We start from the raw sequence: 19,058 nt of genomic DNA, 5'->3' as shown, positions 1-19,058 counted from the left end.
GTCAGGAGTCATGGATTCTAATCCCGGCTCCGCCACTTGTCAGCTGTGGGACTTGGGGCAAGTCACTTCACTTCGCTGGGCCTCAGTTACCTCATCTGGAAAATGGGGATGAAGACTGTGAGCCCTCGCGTGGGACAACCTGATCACCTTGTAATCTCCCCAGCGCTTAGAACAGTGCTTTGCACATAGTAAGCGCTTAATAAATACCATCATTATTATTATTATTTGATATTCACCCCACCCTCAGCCCCACAGCACTTGTGTACATTACATATCCAGAGGTTATGCCATTTCCCTTGCCTGCAGTGTATTTTAGTGTTCATCTCCCCCGGTAGTGTCAACTCCTTCAGGGCAGAGGTCACGTCTATCCCATCTACTATATCCTACTTTCCCAAATGCTTAGTACAATGCTTTGCGCACAGTCGGTGCTCAACAAATACCACTGATCCCAAGGGATGGGGAAGAGAAGCATGATTCTGGGAAGACAGGAGCCCTCAGGCTACAGAGGGGACAGAGGCTGGGAGGAGAGTGAGGGAGTCGGAAGAACGGGCAGGATATTTCTTTCCGTAGTATAGTCAATTGTATAGTCAATCTAGACTGTGAGCCCACTGTTGGGTGAGGACTGCCTCTATATGTTGCCAACCTGTACTTCCCAAGCGCTTAGTACAGTGCTCTGCACACAGTAAGCACTCAATAAATACGATGGAATGAATGAATGAATTGTATTTAGTGAGCACCTGCCGTGTGCTTAGACTGAAATAAGCACTTGAGGGAGTGCAGTGGAGGTAAAAGACACCATTCCTTCCTTTAAGGAGCGTACCAGCGCTTAGAACAATGCTTTGCACATGGTAGGCGCTTAACAAATGCCATCATCATCATTATTATTACAGTCCCCGGGAGAGACAGTCAAACGCAGTATTTAAAAGGAGTGGGAAATCTCTCGAGGCAGTTGGGGGAAGGTGGAGGAAGAGGGACTAAGACTAGAAGAGTACAACTTGTCCTTTCGAAGCGCTTAGTACGGTGTTCTGCGCACAGTAAGCGCTCAGTAAATACAACTGAATGAATGAATGAGAGGACTGATGAGGCCAAGGAAAGACTTGGAGAAGTTCACCCAGGATGGTATTTATTTTATCAGTGGTTTTGTTGAGCGCATTCTGTGTGCAAAAACTGTCCTAATCGCTTGGGAGAGTCTGGCACAACAGAATTACTAGATACCTTCCCTGCCTACAATGAGCTTACAGTCCAGAAAGGGAGGTGGACATTAATATAAATAATTTGTCGTTTAATATATGAAAGTGTTTAATAATTTTAATTAATTAAATTATTGATGTATAATTTTACCAGCAAAGTAGTGGGGGAGGTAAGGATGTAGGACCTTTTTAAATGGTATTCATTCGGTGCTTACTCTGGGCTAAACGCTGTGGGGGATACAAAATAAACTGGACACAGGCCCTGCCCGACGTGGGGTGTACAGTCTAAGAGCTAGGGAAAGCAGGTATCTTATCGCCATTTCGCAGGTGAGGAATCTGAAGCCCAGGGAAGTTAAGTGACTGGCCCAAGGTCTCACAGCAGGCTAGTGGCAGACCCGGGTCTCCTGACTCCAGCCCCATGTTCTTCCAACAAGGGCATGGAGGAGGAAGTGGGAGGTGTAGAATAGTTGGCGGGGAGTTCGGGAAGGAGGTAGAATATTTGTTGCTGAGTAGTAGTAGCAGCTGCGCCGGAGCAGTATGTCTTAAAAATCATAATAATAATGACATTTATTAAGCACTTACTATGTGCAAAGCACTGTTCTAAGCACTGGGGCGGTTACAAGGCGATCAGGTTGTCCCACAGGGGGCTCACAGTCTTAACCCCCATTTTACAGATGAGGGAACTGAGTGACTTGCCCAAAGTCACACAGCTGACAGTTGGCTGAGCCGGGATTTGAACCCGTGACTTCTGACTCCAAAGCCCCTGCTCTGTCCACTGAGCCACGCTGCTTCTCTAATAATAATAGTTAATAATAATAATACTAACAATGGTATTTGTTAAACATTTACTTATGTGCCAAGCACTGTGCAGAGCACTGGAGTAGATACAAGATAATCAGGGTTCACCATCTAAGTAGGAGGGAGAGCAGGTAAGCACTTACTGCGTGCAAAGCACTGCACTAAGCACTGGGAAAGAATACAGAGTTGAGAATTGGACATGGTCCCTGCCCTCCGGGGGAGTAGAAGAGAGGATAGAGTTGTAGCTGGTGAGGGTGAATTTTGAAATAATAGAGGTTAGCAGCTCTCAAGAACTAAGGAAGTGGATATAGGGCTTGGGGGCTTGGCTAGGTGTGGGCTTTGGGATCAAGGTAGGGAAGGGTGGGAAGGAATTCCAAGCAGAGTGATGGACAAACTCAGAAAAATCCCTGCTCAGAGCTTCTCCATTCTGAAGTCGGCAGGAGGAAAATTATTGTTATGGTTATAATAATTATAATAATGTTGGTATTTGTTAAGCACTTACTACGTGCCAGGCACTGTTCTAAGCGCAGGGGTGGATACAAGCAAATCGGGTTGGAAACAGTCCCTTGTCCCACGGAGGGTTCACAGTCTCAATCCCCATGTTACAGATGAGGTAACTGAAGCACAGAGAATTCGTTCATTCATTCAATCGTATTTATTGAGCACTTACTGGGTGCAGAGCACTGTACTAAGCTCTTGGGAAGTACAAGTCAGCAACATATAGAGAAGCATATGAGAAACAGCGTGGCTTAGTGGAAAGAGCACGGGCTTTGGAGTCAGAGGTCATGGGTTCGAATCCCGACTCCACCACATGACTGCTGTGTGACCTTGGGCAAGTCACTTAACTTCTCTGAGCCTGTTACTGCATCTGTAAAATGGGGATTAAGATTGTGAGCCCCACATGGGGCAACTTGATCACCATGTATCCCCCCAGCGCTTAGAACAGTGCTCTGAACATAGTAAGCGCTTAACAAATGCCATTATTATTATTATTATATAGAGATGGTCCTTACCGAACAACGGGCTCACGGTCTAGAAGGGGGAGACAGACAACAAAACAAAACATGTAGACAGGTGTCAGAATCTCCTGGCAAGAATTGGGCAAGAATTGAAGTGACTTGCCCAAGGTCACAGAGCAGACAAGTGGCAAGTGATTATCATACTCATCATTCTTGTGTCCGTTTATGTCAGGCATTGTTCTAAGTGATGAAAGGTAATCGGGGCAGACATAATCCCTGTCTTACTTGGGCCTCACTTTCCTCACTAAGTAGGAGGAAAAACCAATATTGAATCCCCATTTTAGAGCCGAGGAAACTGAGGCACCGAGAAGGTAAATTACCTGTCGGAGGTCACCCAGCAGACAAGTGGCGGGGCAAGATTAGAACCCAGGTCCTCGGACGCCCAAGCCCGTGCTTTTTCCATTAGGCCTCGCTGTTCCTCTGAATTGGTCAACGTCCAGATTTCTTAACTTCTTAGGGGAAGCAGCGTGGCTCTGTGGAAAGAGCCCGGGCCTTGGAGTCTGAGGTCATGGGTTCAAATCCCAGCTCTGCCACTTGTCGGCTGTGTGACTTTGGGCAAGTCACTTCTCTTTGCCTCAGTTACCTTGTCTGTAAAATGGGGGTGAAGACTGTGAGCCCCACGAGGGGCAACCTGATCACCTTGTAACCTCCCCAGCGCTTCGAACAGTGCTTTGCACATAGTAAAGTGCTTAATAAATGCTATAATAATAATAATAATGGTATTTATTAAGCGCTTACTATGTGCAAAGCACTGTTCTAAGTGCTGGGGAGGTTACAAGGTGATCAGGTTGTCCCTCGGGGGGCTCACAGTCTTAATCCCCTTTTTCCAGATGAGGGAACTGAGGCACAGAGAAGTGAAGTGAAATGCTATTATTAATATTATTAACTGCTAGGCAGAAATTTTGCCCTAAATTACAAATGTTTCTCCCCTTGACTCCTCCAGCCCATGTGACCTCTGGCTTCCCCCCACCCCAGGTTGAAATCATACTTCAAGTTTCTTATTGTGAGAGACCCCTTTGAAAGACTCATCTCCGCGTTCAAGGACAAGTTCGTCCAGAACCCCCGATTTGAGCCGTGGTACCGGCATGAAATCGCTCCGGACATTATCAGGAAATACAGGAGGAACCGGACGGAGACGAGAGGGCTTCAGTTTGAGGACTTCGTGCGGTACCTAGGGGACCCGAACCACCGGCGGCTGGACCTCCAGTTCGGAGACCACATCATTCACTGGGTCACCTACGTAGAGCTCTGCGCCCCGTGTGAGATCGAGTACAGTGTAATCGGGCACCACGAGACCCTGGAGGAGGATGCTCCGTATATCCTGAAGGAAGCCGGGATAGGCCATCTCGTGTCCTATCCCACCATTCCGCCTGGCATTACAGTGTACAACCGGACCAAGGTGGAGCGCTACTTCCTGGGAGTGAGCAAAAGGGATATCCGCCGCCTGTACGCCCGTTTCGAAGGAGACTTTAAACTTTTTGGATACCGGAAGCCAGATTTTTTGCTCAACTGATGCCTGGGATCCGGGGACTGGAATATCTTTATCGTGCAACACGGAAGCCAGAACTGACATAGCCGGGACTGCACCTTTTTTCCGCAGGTTCCGGACTGTTCCCGCGGCCAGATGGCTCTTTTCCCAGCCGAGTGTATTCGTTACAGACCGTACCGTGGATGGGGGAGACCTCCAGGCAAGAGCGACTAAGGGCCCATGCCTTCTGCTTACCTCAGGAAAGAAGAGGACGAGCACACTGTCCAGATGGTGAAGAAAAGTCACACGAAGTAAAAGCGGCCCCTTGGCAGGAGTGGCTTTATTCCCCCACCTAATTGAATGAACTGTAGGTGGGCTTTGTCGCTTGGGAATCATCAGTCAGGGAGGCTAGTGGCTGCAGGAGGATCGGAGAGGTATAAGAGGATGTGAAAACCGGAGGATAAAGTGGGACCAAAACTCAGAGATCAAATTATACCTCTGTGGCAGTCATCCCCAGAGTGGGGGCCGGGGGGTAGGGTGGGCATGCTGTGGCTGGGTAAGAGAGGATCTGATTCACCCCAGACGTCGAATCCATCACAAGGGCATTTTCGGGAAGTTCCTTTCCTAGCAAGCGTGTCTGCGGAGTGGCACTCACCGCTTCCGTCATTCAGTCGAGGGTATTTATTGAGTGCTTACCGTGTGCCGAGCACTGAACTAACCCCTAGGGAAAGTACAGTAGATTTGGTAGACACGATCCTCCTGCCACAACACCGTTCTGAACCCTGAAACTCCAAGGTCCGGTTTTCTTCGGTTTTTCCAAATTGGCCAGTATTCTATGTTGCAATGAGGGCATGCCTTCCAAATGGAGAGAAGGAGTGGTGTTTGAAGCCTCGAGAAAAGTTTGGGTTACTGTCAGTGACAGCAGTAATCAACCCTGGAGCATTATAACTGACTCCTGCCGGGGGTGGAATTGTTATCCCAGCGCAGAGCACTTTTCCCGTCAGGGCAGAGCGCTTTTCCATTTGGAGTAGCACCTCTCCCCGGGGAGACAGAGCTTTGGCTGGGACCATGAGAATGTGGGGCGGCAGTGCTCCTGAGGGGAAGAAAGACAGGATCTTCATTTTCACAGATGCCCTTCTTCGTACTTGGCTCCGGCCAGAAGGGCAGCTTTTCTTCCTTCCAATTCAGTATCAAGAGAATTGCCTGAACCCCATTTGTATATAAAGCCCCAGCCTGGCCCTAGGGACTCACTCTTGGGTTAAAGGTGGGATCCCAGCCCTGAGGAATTCCCCTGTCTTCAGCTCAGTGACAGGCAGAGAGCGGGAACTCCCGTTCCGATGGCTTAAGGTGTGTGAGTTTGGTTTCACCAGCAATAAAACCCCGCGACTGTCAGTGGTGCAGACGGCTACCCCGAGCTGACCGGTCTTGCCCCAGATAAGTGGGCCAGAAGAGACCGTTTTAGGACCTGTCCTGGCCGAAGGGAGACCCCCTCAAGGTAGGCGTACCCCGAGTACCGTGGTATTAGACGAGCTACCCGGCAAATTAACCCGGAAGCCGCCGGAGCGGTCTGTCGTCTCCTACAGGCAGTGTCACTGGCCTTGAGGGTGGCTGAAAGGTAGCTTGCATTGTGGAACTGAAAATACAGGAAAATAAAATATCACGTGCCAAACCTGATGTGCTGCAGTTCAGAAAAAAGCCAAGTCTAGGATCGCAGGACCAAATCCCAGCAGCATCTTGGGATTCCTCCTTAGTAGGAGGAAGGACTCCAAGACGCTGTCGCTAACCGGCCCGTCAGCGGCAGTGGACATCAAGGGCTACTGTGTTTTGTGACAAAGCAGCAGTTACAGTGTCCGAAGCGTTTTAGTTCTTAAAGGATGTAACGGTTTGGTTGTTTTCATCTGGCGTCATAGCCGGGTATATGGTTCAGTACATTTCAGAGCTAATGAGCTGATAGATTACCTCTGTGGATTTAAAATGTAATAATGTGGATAATAATATATGGAGAAGTTAGGCCTTAAAATTAGACCTAATAAAATGTAGAATTTCTCTTTAGAAAGACTGTGGAATGGATGCCAAAGCTTATTTTGTTGCGATTCTCGTCGGGAAGACATTAAATCAACCGGGCAGAGTGTGGCATGTTGCCAGCCTCCTACTCTGCTTAATGGTAGCACTATTATTATTATTATTCCCTAACCTTGCTGGTCTCCTGTTACAACCCAGCCCGCACACTCCTCTGACAGCAACGTAATCAGCCTTTTCTCTTTACCGCAATTTCATCTATCCCACTGCAGACCCCTTTCCCATATCCACCCTCTGTCCGGAAACTCCCTCCTCTTTCATATCTGACAGTCCACCAATCTTCCCACCTTCCAAACCCTCTAAAAGCACATCTCCTCCATGAGATCTTCCCTGACTAAGCCCTTTATTTCCTCTCTCCACCTCCCCTCCGCGTTGACGTAAGCGCCCCACAGAACTTACATAAATAAGATCGTCTACTTCCCCTGTCCGTCATCTATTTTAATGTCTGCCTCCCCCGTAGAGAGTAAGCTCTCTGTAGCCAGAGATCACATCTATCAACTCTGTTGTACTGTACTTTCCCAAGCTCTTCAGACGGTGCTCTGCACAAAGTGGAGGCTCAGTAAATACCAGCGACTGATAATTATGGTATTTGTTAAGCTCTTACTGTGTGCCAAGCACTATTCTAATGCTGGCAAGTTAACGAGGTCAGATATAATCCCTGTCCTTTATGGTACTCACAGTCTAATTAGGAGGGAGGCTAGGTAACTGAGGAAAGTGGGGCGCAGAGAAGTTAAGTGGCTTGCCCGCGGTCGTATAGCGGACAAGTGGCAGAGCTGTCTTCCTTCGGGGCCAATGTTCTTTCCACCGGGACTCACTGCTTCCCAAGAAAGGGAAATATTTTTTAACTTGCCCACCTGTCTGCCACTGCCGCCAGCCACCCTGAAACTATTGAAGAAGCTGAGCGAGAGCTTTCCTGAGCCTCCCCAGGACACAACTGTTCCACCTTCATCGCCGCTCGATGCCTTTCCGCAAGAGGACAACAATTTCCACTTCCTGCTGAACACGCTTTGCCTGACAGCTACTCCCGTGGGAAACCGAGGAGAAGGCTGGTGGTCGACTAAGTCCTTATTGGAGAATCGCCCAAACTGCTTCCTCTTCAGGCTGGGTTAGGAGGGAGATGTCATGTTGGGTATCACGGAGCCTGGGCGGAAAGGCAGGGTTGGGGCGAAGAGCCCCAGCTCAAATCCCACTTCCAGCCTCAGTCCCCGTCCTAACTCTGGCCTCACCCCCAGTTCCAGCCATTCCCCCATCCTGTTGTCCAGCCTCAGTTCCAGCTCTGGTTCCAGTCCAGCCAAAGCCTCAGTCCAGCCTTACCCCCAATCCCATTCATTCGATCATTTATTGAGCGCTTGCTGTGTGCAGAGCACTGTACTAAGTGCTTGGAAAGTACAATTCGGCAACAGTTGGAGACAAGCCCTACCCAACAACGGGCTCACCGTCTAGAAGCGGGAGACGGGCAACAAAACAAGTGGGCATAAGGAGCATCAAAATAGAATTATAGATATATACACATCAATATAGAGTAATAAACGTACAAATAAGCACAAGTGCTGTGGGGCGGGGAAGGGGGTGGAGCAGAGGGAAGGAGTTGGAGTGATGGGGAGGGAAGAGGGAGCACAGGAAAGGAGGGCTCAGACAGTGGATGTGGGTTCTAATCACGATTCTGCCACCTGTCTGCTTTTTGCGACCTTGGGCAAGTCACGTAACTTCTCTAAGCCTCGGTTACCTCATTTGTAAAATGGGGATTGAGACTGTGAGCCCCCAGTGTGGGACATGGACTGTGCCCAACCTGATTACGTTGTATTCATTCAGTCGTATTTATTGAATGCTTACTGTGTGCAGAGCACTGTACTAAGCGCTTGGAAAGTACAATTTAGCAACAAATAGAGACGATCCCTGCTCAACAATGGGCTCACAGTCTAGAAAGGGAAGACACGTGAGCTCTCAGTAGGGTTTTGAAGGGGGGGAGAGAGCTAGTTTGGCAGATATGAGGAGGGAGGGCATTCCAGGCCCAGGGGATGACGTGGGCCAGGGGTCGATGGCGGGACAGGCGAGAACGAGGCCTGGTGAGGAGATTAGCGGCAGAGGAGCTGAGGGTGCGGCTGGGCTGGAGAAGGAGAGAAGGGAAGTGAGGTCGGAGGGGGTGAGGTGATGGAGAGCTTTGAAGCCAATAGGAGTTTTTGCTTCATGCGAAGGTTGATAGGAAACTACTGGAGATTTTTGAGGAGGGGGATGTCATGCCCAGACCGTTTCGGTAGAAAGATAATCCGGGCAGCAGAGTGAAGTATAGACTGAAGTGGGGAGAGATCAGAAAGGATGCTGAGGCCCTACTGAGAGCTCACCTCCTCCAGGAGACCTTCCCAGACTGAGCCCCTTCCTTCCTCTCCCCCTCGTCCCCCTCTCCATCCCCACCCATTTTACCTCCTTCCCTTCCCCACAGCACCTGTATATATGTATATATGTTTGTACATATTTGTTACTCTATTTTACTTGTACATATCTATTCTATTTTATTTTGTTAGTATGTTTGGTTTTGTTCTCTGTCTCCCCCTTTCAGACTGTGAGCCCACTATTGGGTAGGGACTGTCTCTATATGTTGCCAACTTGTACTTACCAAGCGCTTAGTACAGTGCTCTGCACACAGTAAGTGCTCAATAAATACGATTGATGATGATGATGATGATAATCCAGTCGGGATAGGATGGGAGATATAGCCCCAAATCCAGTCCCAGGTCCATCCTCAGTGCAGCCCCATTCCCTGCTCCAGTATTAGTTCCACCTCCAGGCTCAGAGCTAGCCCCCACCCCAGCTCCATTCATTCATTCAATCGTATTTATTGAGCACTTACTGTGGGCAGAGCACTGTACTAAGCACTTGGAGAGTACAATTCAGCAACAGAGACAATCCCTGCTCACAACGGGCTCACCGTCTAGAAGAGGGAGACAGACATCAAAACAAGTAAAGAGGCATTAATAGCATCAACATAAATAAATAGAATTATAAATATGTATACACATCAAAACAATAATAATAGTGATGGTATTTGTTAAGCACTTCCTATCTGCAAAGCACTGCTCTAAGCACTGGGGGGATACAAGGTGATCAGGTTGTCCCACATGGGGCTCACAATCTTAATCCCCATTTTACAGATGAGGGAACTGAGGCCCAGAGCTCAAAGTCACACAGCTGCCAAGTGGCGGAGCGGGGATTGGAACCCACAACCTCTGACTCCCAAGGCCGTGCTCTTTCCACTGAGCCACGCTGCTTCTCTGGGTAAACGAGTAAACAGGCATTCATTCATTCATTCAATCGTATTTGTTGAGCGCTTACTGTGTGCAGAGCACTGTACTAAGCACTTGGGAAGTACAAGTTGGCATTGATAGAACTAAATAGAATTATAGCTACGCACATATATACAGAAGAGCTGTGGGATGGGGATGAGGGTAGAGTGAAGGGAGCGAGTCGGGGGGATCGGGGAGCTGAGGAAAAGGGGGGCTGAGTCTACTCCAACCTTAATCCTTTTCCAGCCTCAGTCCCAGCATTAGCCTCAGCCCATTTGGAGCCCCAATTCCAGGCCACCCCCAGCCCCGGCTCAATTTCCAGCTTCATCTCCAGCTCCTATTCCAGTTCCTACAACCAGTTCCCCCTCATTCATTCATTCAATCGTATTTATTGAGCGCTTACTGTGTGCAGAGCACTGGACTAAGGGCTTGGGCAGTCCAAGTCGGCAACATACGGAGACGGTCCCTACCCAATAACGGGCTCACAGTCTAGAAGGGGGAGACGGACAACAAAACAAAACATGGAGATGGGTGTCCCAAATCCACCAACTGCCTGCTCTGTGACTTTGAGTAAATGACTTAATTTCTCTGCAAATCTGTAATTGGGGATTAAATATCCGTAAATATTGTTACTAATAATAATGGCGAAGCAACGTTGCTCAGTGGAAAGATCCCGGGCTTTAGAGTCAGAGTTCATGGGTTTGAATCCCGGCTCCACCACTTGTCATCTGTGTGACTTTGGGCAAGTCACTTCACTTCTCTGGGCCTCAGTTACCTCATCTGTAAAATGGGGATTAAGATTGTGAGCCCCCCCCGTGGGACCACCTGATCACCTTGTAACCTCCCCAGCGCTTAGAATAGTGCTTTGCACATAATAATAATAATAATAATAATAATAGCATTTATTAAGCACTTACTATGTGCAAAGCACTGTTCTAAGCGCTGAGGAGGTTACAAGGTGATCAGGTTGTCCCACAGGGGGCTCACAGTCAATCCCCATTTTACAGATGAGGTAACTGAGGCACAGAGAAGTGAAGTGACTTGCCCAAAGTCACACAGCTGACAATTGGTGAAGCCGGGATTTGAACCCATGACCACTGACTCCACTCCACTGACTCTTTCCACTGAGCCATGCTGCTTCTCTAATGCCATTATTATTATTATTATTATTATTATTATGGTATTTATTGAATGCTTACTGTGTGCAAAGCACTGTATTCATTCTTTCATTCATATTCATTCTTTCATTCATTCAATCGTATTTCTGGAACACTGTGTGCAAAGCACTGTATTCATTCTTTCATTCATTCAATCGTATTTCTTGAGCACTTATTGTGTGCTGTACTAAACGCTTGGGAGACCACACTATAACATCAAACACATTCCCTGCCCACAACGAGCTATCCGTTAGACTGTGAGCTCCATGTGGAACAGAGCCCGTGTCCGACCCGATACTCTTGTGTCTTATAATAATAATGACATTCCAGCCTAAATCCCAGCCTCAGTCCCATCAATTTCCAGTTTCAGTCTCAGCCCCAGGCCCAGCCTCATTCTCAGACCCTCCCCAGACATCTTCCGACCCAAACCCTGTCCTCCCCCTGACTTTCCCATCACTGTAGACGACACCACCCTCCTTCCTGTCTCACAAGCCCCGTAACCTAAGCGTTATCTTTGACTCTTCCCTCTCATTCAACCCCATCACTTAATAATAATAATAATAATAATAATAATGGCATTTATTAAGCACTAACTATGTGCAAAGCACTGTTCTAAGCACTGGGGGAGTTACAAGGTGATCAGGTTGTCCCATGGGGGGCTCACAGTCTTCATTCCCATTTTACAGATGAGGGAACTGAGGCCCAGAGAAGTGAAGTGACTTGCCCAAAGTCACACAGCTGACAAGTGGCAGAGCCGAGATTTGAACTCATGACCTCTGACTCCAAAGCCTGGGCTCTTTCCACTGAGCCACTTCACATCATCGCCAAAATCCGCCCTTTCCTCTCCATCCCAACTGCTACCGCGTTAGTCCAATCAGTCGTCCTATCCCGACTTGATTACTGCATCGGCCTCCTTGCTGATCGCCCAATCTCCCGTCTCTCCCCACTCCAGTCCATACTTCACTCTGCTGCCAGGATCATTTTTCTACCGAAAACGTTCAGTACATGTCACTCTGCTCCTCAAGAACCTCCAGTGGTTGTCCACCCAAAAACTCCTCACCATTGGCTTTAAAGCAATCCACCACCTTGCCCCCACCTACCTCATGTTGCTACTCACCTACTCATGAGAAGCAGCGTGGCTCAGTGGAAAGAGCCCGGGCTTTGGAGTCAGAGGTCATGGGTTCAAATCCCAGCTCCTCCAATTGTCAGCTGTGGGACTTTGGGCAAGTCACTTCACTTCTCTGGGCCTCAGTTCTCTCATCTGCAAAACGGGGATGAAGACTGTGAGCCCCTCGTGGGACAACCTGATCACCTTGTAACCTCCCCAGCGCTTAGAACAGTGCTTTGCACATAGTGAGCGCTTTATAAATGCCATCATTATTGCTTACTACAACCCAGCCCGCCCTCTTTGCTCCTCTGGTACTAACCTTCTCACTGTGTCTCCATCTCTCCTGTCTCGCCGCCGACCCGCGTCCTACCTCTGGCCTGGAGCGCTCTCCCTCCTCAAATCCGCCAGACACTGTCTCTCCTCCCACCTTCAAAGCCTTATTGAAGGCACACCTCCTCCAAGAAGCCTTCCCAGACTAAGCCTCACTTTTCCTCATCTCCCACTCCCTTCCGCCTCACCCTGATTTGCTCTTCCCCCCCCTCCGCCCCACTGCATTTATCATCATCAATCGTATTTATTGAGCCCTTACTGTGTGTAGAGCACTGTACTAAGCGCTTGGAAAGTACAAGTTGGCAACATATAGAGACAGTCCCTACCCAACAGTGGGCTCACAGTCTAAAAGACAGTGGGCTCACAGTCTATATTTATGTCTATATCTGTAATTTTATTTATTTATATTGATGTCTACTTGTATTGATGTCTGTCTCTAATAATGATAATAATGATGGCATTAAGTACTTACTATGTGCCGAGCACTGCTCTAAGTGCCGGGGTAGATACAAGGTAATCAGGTTGTCCCACGTGGGACTCCCAGTCTTAATCCCCATCTTGCAGATGAGGTAACTGAGGCACAGAGAAGCCAAGTGACTGGCCCAAAGTCACACAGCTGATCAGTGAGCCCGTTGTTGGGTAGGGGCCGTCTCTATATGTTGCCGATTTGTACTTCCCAAGCGCTTAATACAGTGCTCTGCACACAGTAAGCGCTCAATAAATGCAATTGGAATGAATCAGTGGCAGAGCCGAGATTTGAACCCATGACCTCTGACTCCCAAGGCCGTGCTCTATCCACTAAGCCACACTGCTTCTCTAGACTGTGAGCTCGTTGTGGGCAGGGATGGTGTCTCTTTATTGCTGTATTGTAGTTTCCCAAGCGCTTAGTGCAGGGAAGGAAGGAAGGAAGGAAGGAAGGAAAAGGAAGGAAAAGGAAGGAAGGAAGGAAGGAAGGAAGGGAGGAAGGAAGGAAGGAAAGAAGGAAGGAAGGAAGGAAAAGGAAGGAAAAGGAAGGAAGGAAGGAAGGAAGGAAGGAAGGAAAAGGAAGGAAGGAAGGAAAGGAAGGAAGGAAGGAAGGAAGGAAAAGGAAGGAAGGAAGGAAGGAAAAGGAAGGAAGGAAGGAAGGAAGGAAAAGGAAGGAAGGAAGGAAGGAAGGAAAAGGAAGGAAGGAAGGAAAAGGAAGGAAGGACGGACTCTCAGGCCCTTGCTTTATCCTTGTTTAATCCACTGGAACAGAGAATCAGCGTGGCTCAGTGGAAAGAGCCCGGGCTTGGGAGTCAGAGGTCATGGGTTCTAATCCCGGCTCTGCCAATTGCCTGCGGTGTGACTTTGAACAAGTCACTTCACTTCTCTGTGCCTCAGTGACCTCATCTGGAAAATGGAGATTCAGACTGTGAGCCCCACGTGGGACAACCTGATGATCCTTTATCTACCCCAGCGCTTAGAACAGTGCTTGGCACACAGTAAGCACTTAACAAACACCAACATTATTATTAAGGGAAGCAGCGTGGCTCAGTGGAAAGAGCCCGGGCTTTGGAGTCAGAGGTCATGGGTTCTAATCCTGGCTCTGCCAATTGCCTGCTGTGTGACTTTGGGCGAGTCACTTCACTTCTCTGTGCCTTAGTGACCTCATCTGGAAAATGGGGATTCAGACTGTGAGCCCCACGGGGGACAACCTGATGATCTTGTATCTACCCCAGCGCTTAGAACAGTGCCTGCCACGTAGTAAGCGCTTAACAAATACCAACATTATTATTAAAGGAAGCAGCGTGGCTCAGTGGAAAGAGCCAGGGCTTTGGAGTCAGAGGTCCTGGGTTCTAATCCTGGCTCTGCCAATTGCCTGCTCTGTGACTTTGGGCGAGTCACTTCACTTCTCTGTGCCTTAGTGACCTCTTCTGGAAAATGGGGATTCAGACTGTGAGCCCCACGTGGGACAACCTGATGATCTTGTATCTCCCCCAGCGCTTAGAACAGTGCTTGGCACATAGTAAGCGCTTAACAAATACCAACATTATTATTAAAGGAAGCAGTGTGGCCCGGTGGAAAGAGCCCGGGTTTTGCAGTCAGAGGTCATGGTTTCAAATCCCAGCTCTGCCAATTGTCAGCTGTGTGACGTTGGGCGAGTCAGTTCACTTCTCTGCCTCAGTGAGCTCATCTGTAAAATGGGGATTAAGACTGTGAGGCCCCTTTGGGGCAACCTGATCACCTTGTAACCTCCCCAGCGCTTAGAGCAGTGCTTTGCCCACAATAAGCGCTTAATAAATGCCATTATTGTTATTATTATTGCTGCGACTCGGCAGCTCCTAGCTGAGAGCAATCCACACGTTCTGAGCCGCGATTAGCGACTCGTTAAAGCGTCTGGGAGAACGCTATCAAGTCGTTAAATGTTGATGGGTAATTAATTCACGTTGTTATCACCTCAGTGGGCCCTGTCCTGCTTCTTCTTTCACTCCTCCCGCTGTGAAGAGAGGTGAGGGTGGTGAGGGATTGGCTGTTCCTTCTAATATTATTGAAATACTATTGTAAGCCCAATAATAATAATAGTAAGTGCTTACTATTCTATTTATTTTATTTTGTTAATATGTTTTGTTTTGTTGTCTGTCTCCCCCTTCTAGACTGTGAGCCCGCTGTTGGGTAGGGACCGTCTCTATATGTTGCCAACTTGGACTTCCCAAGCATTTAGTACTTACTCTGCACACAGTAAGCGCTCAATAAATACGATTGATTGATTGATTAGTACAGTGTTCTGCACCCAGTAAGGGCTCAATAAATACGATTGAATGAATGTGCCGAGCCCTGGGGTAATAATAATAATGATGATGGTATTTGTTAAGCGCTTACTATGTGCGAAGCACTGTTCCAAGCGCTGGGGGGGATACAGGGTGATCAGGTTGTAATCAATCAATCAATCGTGGTTGTACCACGTGAGGCTCACAATCTTAACCTCCATTTTACAGATCATCATCATCATCAATCGTATTTATTGAGCGCTTACTATGTGCAGAGCACTGTACTAAGCGCTTGGGAAGTACAAATTGGCAACATATAGAGACAGTCCCTACCCAACAGTGGGCTCACAGTCTAAAAGGGGGAGACAGAGAACAAAACCAAACATACTAACGAAATAAAATAAATAGAATAGATATGTACAAATAAAATAAATAAATAAATAAATAGAGTAAAAAATATGTACAAACATATATACATATATACAGGTGCTGTGGGGAAGGGAAGGAGGTAAGGGGGGGGATGGAGAGGGGGACGAGGGGGAGAGGAGGGAAGGGGCTCAGTCTGGGAAGGCCTCCTGGAGGAGGTGAGCTCTCAGCAGGGCCTTGAAGGGAGGAAGCGAACCCCTTCATTTTACAGATGAGGTAACTGAGGCATGGAGAGGGTAAGTGACTTGCCCAAAGTCACACAGCTGAAACCATTGATGGCCTTCACCTTTAAACGAAGCTATCCCTACCTCCATCTGCTCCCTCTCATCCCCTACATATTCTCTCTCTCTCTCTCTCTCTCTCTCTCTCTCTCTCTCTCTCTCTCTCTCTCTCTCTCTCTCTCTCTCTCTCTCTCTCTCTCTCTCTCTCTCTCTCTCTCTCTCTCTCTCTCTCTCTCTCTCTCTCTCTCTCTCTCTCTCTCTCTCTCTCTCTCTCTCTCTCTCTCTCTCTCTCTCTCTCTCTCTCTCTCTCTCTCTCTCTCTCTCTCCTCTCTCCTCTCTCCTCTCTCCTCTCTCCTCTCTCCCCTCACTCACTCTTTCTCTTTTCCAGGGGGAGAGAGGGTGGAGTAGATATAAGGTAATCAAGTTGTCCCACGTTCATTCATTCATTCAATCGTATTTATTGAGCGCTTACCGTGTGCAGAGCACTGTACTAAGCGCTTGGGAAGTACAAGTTGGCAACATATAGAGACGGTTCCTACCCAACAACGGGCTCACAGTCCAGAAGGGGTTCCTTCCCATCCCGCTCCGGGACTTGGCTCAGAAACCGTTTCGCCCCTCCTCCTTAAGGGTATCTGCTGGCCAATGCACAGTCCTTACTACCCCCTTCCTAAATATAAGAATGATGGCATTTATTAAGCGCTTACTATGTGCAAAGCACTGTTCTAAGCGCTGGAATCACTAGCTGTCAGGCAGGGCCTGCTGAATGCAACTCTCTGGGGGTCCAGAGGGAGATAAGGATCCCTCCTTAAGGGATATCTTTCTTTCCATGCTTGCCTTTAAGGGGTTTCACACTTCATAAGACCACCTTTCCCAGGAAGACGTCTCAGTTGCAGCAATACCGTTAGAGAACTTCAAGTGTTGAGGTTTATATTCTGGACTGCATGAGGGATGAGGGTGTGGGATGGAGGCTTTTGGAAGCAGAAACATTCCCCCAGAATCATTCAAGGGAGAGAAGAGTCCCAACTATCCACTCCGCACCCTCCCTCTGCCACCCCCCACATTCAAGGGTAAAGCTGGGTGTGGGAATGGGAGTTCTTCTTGCCCCATGTAGCCCTGCCCGGCCTACAAATGATTCCCCACCTAAGACCGTGAATCCTGGAAGACAGAAACCAAGCCAGGAAGATCCAGATTTTGGAGGGAACGTGTTTTATTGTGAATGGATTAAAAGTCCGGAAGGCACTCCCTAAATCGATGGACTAAAATCTTCCCGGCCAGTGATAAATCCCAACAGAACTGGTCCTAGAGCAGTCACACCGAAGTTGGCGGGAGGAGGGGAAGAGAAAATGCACTGATCTAGCAGAAGGTTTCCAAGACGTGATCTACTTGAAATCAAGTATCCCATGTTGTCTCCTGGAGGAAGGTTTCTCTTATTCCAAAAGCTCTTCCCTCTTCCTGCTCCTTCCTGAATAGTAATAATAATAATGTTGTTAAGCGCTTACTATGTGTCAAGCACTGTTCTAAGCGCTGGGGAGGTTACAAGGTGATCAGGTTGTCCCACGTTGGTCTCACAGTCTTCATCCCCATTTTATAGATAAGGAAACTGAGGCACAGAGAAGTGAAGTGACTTGCCCAAGCCGACAAGAGGCGGTGGCAGGATTAGAACCCATGAGTTCTGACTCCCAAGCTTAGACCCCAGACTTAAAACCCCCAGAGAGTTGCATTCAGCAGGCCCTGCCTGACAGCTAGTGATCCCAGCGCTTAGAACAGTGCTTTGTACATAGTAAGTGCTTAATAAATGCCATCATTCTTATATTTAGGAAGGGGGTAGTAAGGACTGTGCATTGGCAGCCGAGAGCTCTGTCTGGACACAATGCAGACCATCCTGAGTGAGCGTGTTATGCTATCCTCGTGGGGAAGGTTTCCCACCAGTCAGAAGATCCGGAGAATCAGCAATTCCGAAATGCTCTTCAGCATCGCCAGGTCGCCAAAACTGCCCGTCCCCAAGGTGCGCTCCACCAACCTCTCTGCCCGGGCCAGGAGGCCGAATATATTGGTCCTCCCAAGCACGGTCACCACAACGGGGTCGGTAGCCACACTCCCAAAGCCTTCGGGAGGCCTAGTCTTACGAAAGAGTCCCTGCAGGCCCCGGAGCTTGCTAAGCATGTGGTCCGAGTCCATCGTCCGGAGACGGCGCTGAATTTGTCTGGCCGTCAGCAGTGTTGAGGTGCAATCAAGTTCACAACGCTGCCCGTCCATCGCGCGTCGCAGAGTCAGTTGGATTCTCCTGGGGCCTAGCTCGCACAGAGCGGTCCAGGCATGGGCCAGGATGTACATAGCAACGCTCTGCCCAAGCTGGCCCAGGCCTCGCACTAGCTGGTCGTTTTCATGGAGGGCATCGACCATCTCTTCCATGTCCTTCTCCATTTGTTCTAGATCCTCGAGACACAACAGGAAACCAACCTCTTCCAGCCTCCTGACAATGTCCCCCATCGCCTCCAGGGAGGCCAGGATCAGCTCCAGATGAATGTCGTTGGCCATGTCGAAGCAGAGATCTAGTTCAGAGGGTAAGACTCGCCTTACATAAGGAGAGCACAGAACCATGATGGGCAAGTTCACGCATTCTGATTATGTTCTCTGTGTCCACAGGTCAGTCAGCCTAGTGTGAACTCCTGATCATTCCCAGGGAGTGGCCAGGAATGGGAGTTCTAGTTAAACTCACACATTTTTTCAAGGGTTTTAGTATTTTCCCACGCTCATTGAAAAATCTGAATTTGTCAGTAATAGTAATAATAATAATAATGGCATAAGGCCCTGCTGAGAGCTCACCTCCTCCAGGAGGCCTTCCCAGACTGAGCCCCTTCCTTCCTCTCCCCCTCGTCCCCCTCTCCATCCCCCATCTTACCTCCCTCCCTTCCCCACAGCACCTGTATATATGTATATATGTTTGTACATATTTTTTTTACTCTATTTATTTATTTATTTAATTTATTTGTACATATCTATTCTATTTTATTTTGTTAGTATGTTTGGTTTTGTTCTCTGTCTCCCCCTTTTAGACTGTGAGCCCACTGTTGGGTAGGGACCGTCTCTATATGTTGCCAATTTGTACTTCCCAAGCGCTTAGTACAGTGCTCTGCACATAGTAAGCGCTCAATAAATACGATTGATGATGATAAGACCACCTTTCCCAGGAAGACATTTCAGCTGCAGCAATAGCGCTAGAGAACTTCAAGTGTTGAGGTTTATATTCTG

General features: G+C 48.4%; 2 protein-coding genes across 4 annotated transcripts in view; one reads left to right on the top strand and one right to left on the bottom strand.

The window, feature by feature from the left end:
* Positions 1 to 6,538, top strand: part of CHST10 (carbohydrate sulfotransferase 10) — a 34,273-nt gene extending 27,735 nt beyond the window's left edge. For all 3 annotated transcript variants that reach the window (XM_038762024.1, XM_038762025.1, XM_038762026.1), the window contains one exon: positions 3,983 to 6,538. In XM_038762024.1, the coding sequence (XP_038617952.1) occupies positions 3,983 to 4,520 (538 nt within the window). In that variant the 3' untranslated portion in view covers positions 4,521 to 6,538. The remainder of the gene's footprint in view (positions 1 to 3,982) is intronic.
* Positions 6,539 to 17,735: 11,197 nt separating this feature from the next.
* On the bottom strand, positions 17,736 to 18,344 carry LOC119941245. Its single transcript, XM_038761620.1, has one exon. The coding sequence runs from the start codon at positions 18,342 to 18,344 to the stop codon at positions 17,736 to 17,738; it is 609 nt and encodes a 202-aa protein (XP_038617548.1).
* Between the last annotated feature and the right edge of the window lie 714 nt (positions 18,345 to 19,058).

This window comes from Tachyglossus aculeatus, chromosome 20 (genome assembly GCF_015852505.1).
Source record: "Tachyglossus aculeatus isolate mTacAcu1 chromosome 20, mTacAcu1.pri, whole genome shotgun sequence".
NCBI lineage: Eukaryota > Metazoa > Chordata > Mammalia > Monotremata > Tachyglossidae > Tachyglossus > Tachyglossus aculeatus.
Note: the sequence above shows the minus strand (reverse complement) of the source record. Positions and strands in the feature narration are given on the sequence as shown.

What these genes read in the sequence shown, in the direction of transcription:
- LOC119941245 (XM_038761620.1), bottom strand. Translation starts at nt 18,344, where the DNA reads ATGGCCAACGACATTCATCTGGAGCTGATCCTGGCCTCCCTGGAGGCG.